The following is a 6,000-nucleotide window of genomic DNA, read 5'->3' as shown; positions in this document are numbered from 1 at the left end:
GCAAGATGCTATTAAAGAATAAATCAGAAATGTTTCTTAACAATACAACATGCTTCCTGAAGCTAGTTTTTGCATATATAACAATATTAACAGTAAGTTCAGATATACTCAAATATTTTTAAGTGGCAACTCTTCTTGTTAATGATAATCCTTTGTATTATTATTCACAAACCCAGGTTGGAGTTCAAGTTATATTGTAAATCCGTGTTTTTCCATTCTAGCCATTGAATGTCCAGCTATCAGTCCCAGAATGTTGAAACTCTGAATTCTCAGGGAGTGATATTTTGCAACAAGAGTTACAGGTGCTCCAGGTACAGTAGGTTTTTGGCAGCCCCAGCAGCTCCTCATATCTTGTGAAAAATGATGTTCTTTGTCTTCCATTGGGGGAAACCATTTATAAATACTGATCTTATTAATAAGTATCACAGTTTCTCTTGTGAGTGAAGAGTTGGTGTTATTGCTGTTTGCTGTGTCTTCCTCCCTCAGGGCAGAGAAAGAGTTCAGTCACTTGTATGCAAAGATCACCTTGTGATACTAGATTGGTCTGAGTCAGAGGATTTCTTGACATCCAGAAAAACCACTGATCCAAACCACATGATTATAAATAATATACAATATGCAGGCATTTCAGCTTCATGTGCCATGGATAGAGTTCATGGGCAGTTCACACTAGATACCAGTCTTGGAGGCAATCCATTCTCGATACTGAGTCACTCTGGTATAAACCCCAGGTTTTTTGGGAAGAGCACATGATTGTCCCCAACTTACTATACCAACTAAGTACCAGATGTCATGATTATCATAAACCAGCGGTCCACCAGAATCACCCTTGGAAAAAAAAATATATTTAAAATTATTAACTTTAATTTAATTTAGGAGGAAGGTCATTACAATCCTCTCTCTTCCACAGGGAAAAAAAAAAAGGAAATTAGTACATGGCATAGGCATCCAGATTAGATATAGGTTATATAATGTTTCTCTGAATTGAGATGCAATTTTGTCCTAAACATTAAAGTGCATTGTTTACCAGAAAAACTAAACCTCATTCACATGGAATTTTTACATTATTTCTGGTTCAGCATTCTTAGATTTTTTTTTTGTTAGTTTGATTAGACACTTCATGCATGGTTTAGTAAGTATGTGTATAAAATATTAAATATGAAGTTAACATTTGCAAGAATAGGTGAAAAGTTTTGATGCTCTCTGAATATTGTTAGGTAGACTCTATATTATAGATTGATTCTTGGTCTCCTTGTCTTTCATGCCCTTAATTCTAATTTATGCTTGCTTGCTTAATTTTATATAAGCCCCTTTAAATCTGTATGGAACAAGGACAACTTTGTAAATAAACAGATACACATGTAGAGATTGAAAGAGTGGTCTTAGTAGTTGAACTGTTAGGTTTCAGGACTAGCTCTATTAATTACGGACTGTATGACTTAGGATAAGATAAGATACTTAACTTCTCTGTGCCCCTTCTGTCTCATTCATTTGTTCTTTTATCAACTATCTATTGAGTTCCAATTATGTGTCCCAGGCATTTTGAAGGGCATTCAGGATTCAATGATGACTGAAAGTGAATGGTCCCCATACTCATAAACTTGAAGTTTAGGTTATAAAAACATTAAACAAGCCCATAAATAAATGCAAAGTGACAGCTATGATAAATGCTAAGGAAACATACATAGGGGAATGTGACTGGTCAGGGAGGTCAAGAGAGTTTTTCTTGATGAGATGTAATTGAGTTGATATCTAAATGATTTAACCATGAAAAGGAAGGTGGTGATATAACATGTTCTAGGCAGAGCAAACAACACTACAAATGCTCTGTAGTATGGAGGAGCCTGGTATATGCAAAAGTCTGGGGAATAAAAAAGGGGGACTGAAGAGAAGACAGCAAGGGGGCAAGTGGTATGTGATGAAGCCGGAGAAGTCAGGAGACTAGCTCTTGAGGAACCCTGTGGATCTTTCTTAGAAGTTATATTTTCTATCTTAAGAAAGAAGGTAAGCCACTGAAGTGTTTTAAGGATTTTGACATGATCAGATTAGCACCTTATTAGAAATCATCCTGGCTTTCATTTGACTAATGCAGTAAAGGAGCATAAGCGTGAATACAAGGAAATTAGCTAGATGTCTAATTCCTTTGAGGGAGCGGTAAGGAAAAAGTAGGGAAAGGGAAGCAAGAGATGACAGAGATATTTAAGGAGGTAAAATCCTTGGGATTAGGTAATCAATTGGGTAAGGGGTAGGGAAAGAAAGCTAGAGTGCCTTCTATCTGGGGCTGAACAGAATTAAAGGAGATGTTGTTCCTAGAGACAAAGAAAGAAAATCAGGTGGGGAGGCAGAAAAGCAAAATCAGGTGTACTATTCTGAATTTGAGATACCTTTGAAATATCCAAGAGCAGTTGCCAAGTAGGAGTTGAATGTGTAAGTCTGGAGATCAAAGGGGAGGTTGGGACTAAAAGTATAAATTTGTGAATCATCTGTCAAAGGATGGCATTTGAAGCTAAGGAAGAAAGTTAGATCTTTTAGAGAGAAAGTATAGCATAAAAAGAGGAGCAGGGACAGAATAGATTAAAATTTAATGGCTAGGATTAAGAGAATGAACTTGAAAGGAAAGGAAAGAGAAAAAGCAGAGATTTAAGATGAAAATCATTACAAGCCAAGGAAGACAAGAAAGAGGGAGAGGTAATCATTATTAAATGGTGCTAAGAGGTGGGGGGGGGTGGTAAGAATAGGACAAAATTAACAAGACAGTAAACAACAAGTACTGGAGAAGGTGTGGAGAAAGGGGAACCCTCTTACACTGTTGATGGGAATGCAAGTTGGTACAGTGTTGGAATGCAAGTTGGAAAATAGTGTGGAAATTCCTTAAGAAATTAAAAATAGAGCTATCCTATGACCCTGCAATTGCACTATTGGGTATTTACCCCAAAGATACAGATGTAATGAAAAGAAGGACCCCCTGTACCCCAATGTTCATAGCAGCAATGGCCACAGTTGCCAAACTGTGGAAAGAACCAAGATGACCTTCAATGGACTAATGGATAAAGAAGATATGGTCCATATATACAATGGAGTATTATGCCTCCATCAGAAAGGATGAATACCCAACTTTTATATCAACATGGATGGGACTGGAAGAGTGAAATAAGTCAAGCAGAAAGAATCAAGTATCGTATGGTTTTACTTACTTGTGGAGCATAAGGAATAACATGGAGAACATGGGGAGATGGAGAGGAAAAGTGAGTTGGGGGAAATAGGAGGGGGAGACAAAGCATGAGAGACTGTGGACTTGAGAAACAAACTGAGGCTTTTGAAGGGGAGGGGGGTGGGGGATGGGTGAGCCTGGTGGTGGGTATTATGGAGGGCACGTATTGCATGGAGCACTGAATGTGGTACATAAACAATGAATTTTGGAATACTGAAAAGAAATAAAATAAAATGAAATGGAAAAAATACATTTATTGGAGGTCATGGGGCGGTCAGTGGAAACCTCAGGAAGAGCTATTTTGATGAAGTGATAGGGCAGAAACCATATTGGGATGGTTTAAAGGGAGGTGAGAAAATTGAGATAATGGGTATGGACATTTCCCCCAATATTTCATAGTAAAGAGATAAGGTGTGGTGCTGGTTGGAGGCATTATGGGTCAAGAAAAAGTTGTTGTTGTTGTTGTTTTTCCACCTAACTTAAGAGAGATAAATAGAAAAGGATCTAGCTACAAGAGAAATGTTGACTATGAAAAGAGAGAAAATAATGTTAATGTAAACTTCCCCAAAAGGCCAAGAAGAACCTGAGCAGAGAAGGGATCAGCCTTAGAAAATAGGTTACTTTTCTGTTGTGACCTAAGCTGAAGGTGGATAAAATGGGTTCAAATGAAGGTAGGTCTGCCTGCTTGGTGTTAGGAAGATGAGGAAATTCTCTGCTTATGACTTACATTTTTCTTTGAAAACTGGAAAACAAAATCATCAGTTGAGAACAAAAAGGTAAAAAAACCCCACAGAAATTAGGGAAAGTGGAAAATGCTGGGAACATTCAGAGAAAGGTGGATTTGAAAAAAACAAACAAAAATAGTAGGATTGTCACTTTTATTATCTAGAACCAATGTGTTCTGTTGTATTTTTTCCAGGAGCATTTGACTTCATAGGTGTAGGCAGAGAGAAAAAGAGATTAGATAAGTTCTTCCAGCTTTGGGACTTCGTCAGACAGAAACACTGAAAAGAGAGATCAACAAGAGAACTTGAAATATTAGCAGAAGTGTTCAGAAAGTGATTAATAGTGAAATCTAAGTTGGACAAATTGATAGTGGGAGGAAGGATTAATGGAACGTGATAAGGCAGAGAAGCAATGGTCTGTAGGTCCTTATGAAGTTGAAGATAAGTGATATTTTATTCAGCCAACAAATTCTGGTGCCAGGCACTGTGTTAGCTCTTGGTAATACAGTAGTAAATCAAACAGACACCGTCTCAAAATCTGTGCCTTCATGGAGTTTATATTCTAGTTTAGTGGGAGAAATAATCAACTATCTAAATAAAATATCTTGTATACTGGATGGTGATAAAAGCTAAAGGGCAAAATAAAACAATGAAAGAATTCAGTCTACATATGTGTGGCATGTATGTTTGGGGGTGAAGACTGGTAGGTTGGGGTGTAATAGAGAGTGTGGCCTAGGGAGCAGGAATAGTTTGAAATGCAAGCAGGAAGGATTGAAGATAATTGTTAAATAGGAAGATTTGGGGAATTCGTATTTTTGGAGATGCAACAATTTTTGGTGACAAGGCTCAAGATGCGATCCTAGAAATAGTGACTGAGAAGAAGTGAAGATCAATGGGGGGTAGGAGGTCTAGTATCTGAGAGTCCAGCATTTCAACGGGTCTGTGTTACTACTGCAGTCTTGGGATGGAGAGGAAGCGTGTTTCAGGCGTCAAGGTCATTGAAGAGTGGTAGGGACAAAGAGAGAGACTTGGAGTCCAGGGGATGAAAATAAGATGCAAGAGAGATGATGCCAAAGCTGAATAAAGTGGTCTTCAGAGGACAGGTTTCTCTGTCTTCTGTTTCCAATCTCGTTTAAAAACAAAAAACAAAAAACAACAGAAGAGTAATTGTTTGAATCAGAAATAGGGAGCAAAAGACTTCAATCTCCTAATTTATAAAATAGGCATAACAGTACCTCTTCAATTTCACTATAGTAAATGAAATAATATATATAATGTGCTTAGCACTTGGCTTGGCCTACATAAGCACTCAATACAAGAATTTTTAATATTATGATTATTAAATAAACTGAATTCTTAGTGAAATAAGTGACTTCTTTCCTCACCTAGGGGAAATATATGCCAAATTTAGAAATAGCTAGTGGAAATTTTCTTTTCCAAGTTTTGCCCTTGACTTTGGACTTACTTTACATGCATCTACTTTTCCTTCCATGAATCCAGCACACAGCATTCCTGAAGTGATCAAGCCATCATATACATCCTTCCTATTACACACATCAGTACTTATGGTTTCCACCCTGGCTTGCCGAAGTTTATTTTGTGTGGGTCCTATTACACAAGCAAACATACACATACAAATAAAACATGTATTCTTTGAATATAACTGTATCTAAAACATGGAAAACACATATGTTGTATATTCCTAGGAACAAAAACACAAAAGCAAAAGAATATAAACATTAATTATAATTACTTATTGCCCAATTTATGTTCTGTATGATAAATGCCTAAATGCAAGGAACTATAAACCTACATACCCCAATACTATATCATATTTGTGAATCTTCAAGTTATTAGAACCCCTACAATTATATGTAATAGTGTGTGTATACACATTTTTTCCATGAAGAGAGGGTTCATTCCACTCATCTTGACCAACTGGTACCCTTTTCTATATAAGGAAATCAAGGCTAAGGGAAGTCCATTTGTTTTCTGAGATAGTCAAAAAGAAACCAGTGCATGAGCTGCACAGAGCTACTTGCCCTATTCTGTGCTATGTGCATT

The 6,000-nt window shown here is 37.0% G+C and overlaps 1 protein-coding gene across 1 annotated transcript in view; it reads right to left on the bottom strand.

Moving 5' to 3' along the window:
• Positions 1 to 669: 669 nt before the first annotated feature.
• The window catches only part of LOC111148828 (transmembrane protease serine 11F), a 35,182-nt gene continuing 29,851 nt past the window's right edge, over positions 670 to 6,000 (bottom strand). Inside the window, exons 9-10 of the mRNA XM_022505649.1 lie at positions 5,402 to 5,544; positions 670 to 828 (exon numbers count right to left, since the gene is read on the bottom strand). Coding sequence (XP_022361357.1) covers positions 670 to 828; positions 5,402 to 5,544 — 302 coding nt within the window. The remainder of the gene's footprint in view (positions 829 to 5,401; positions 5,545 to 6,000) is intronic.

This window comes from Enhydra lutris, unplaced genomic scaffold (genome assembly GCF_002288905.1).
Source record: "Enhydra lutris kenyoni isolate GAN:26980312 unplaced genomic scaffold, ASM228890v2 scaffoldscaffold21, whole genome shotgun sequence".
Taxonomy (NCBI): Eukaryota; Metazoa; Chordata; class Mammalia; order Carnivora; family Mustelidae; genus Enhydra; species Enhydra lutris.
This window is presented reverse-complemented; position numbering and strand designations above follow the sequence as displayed.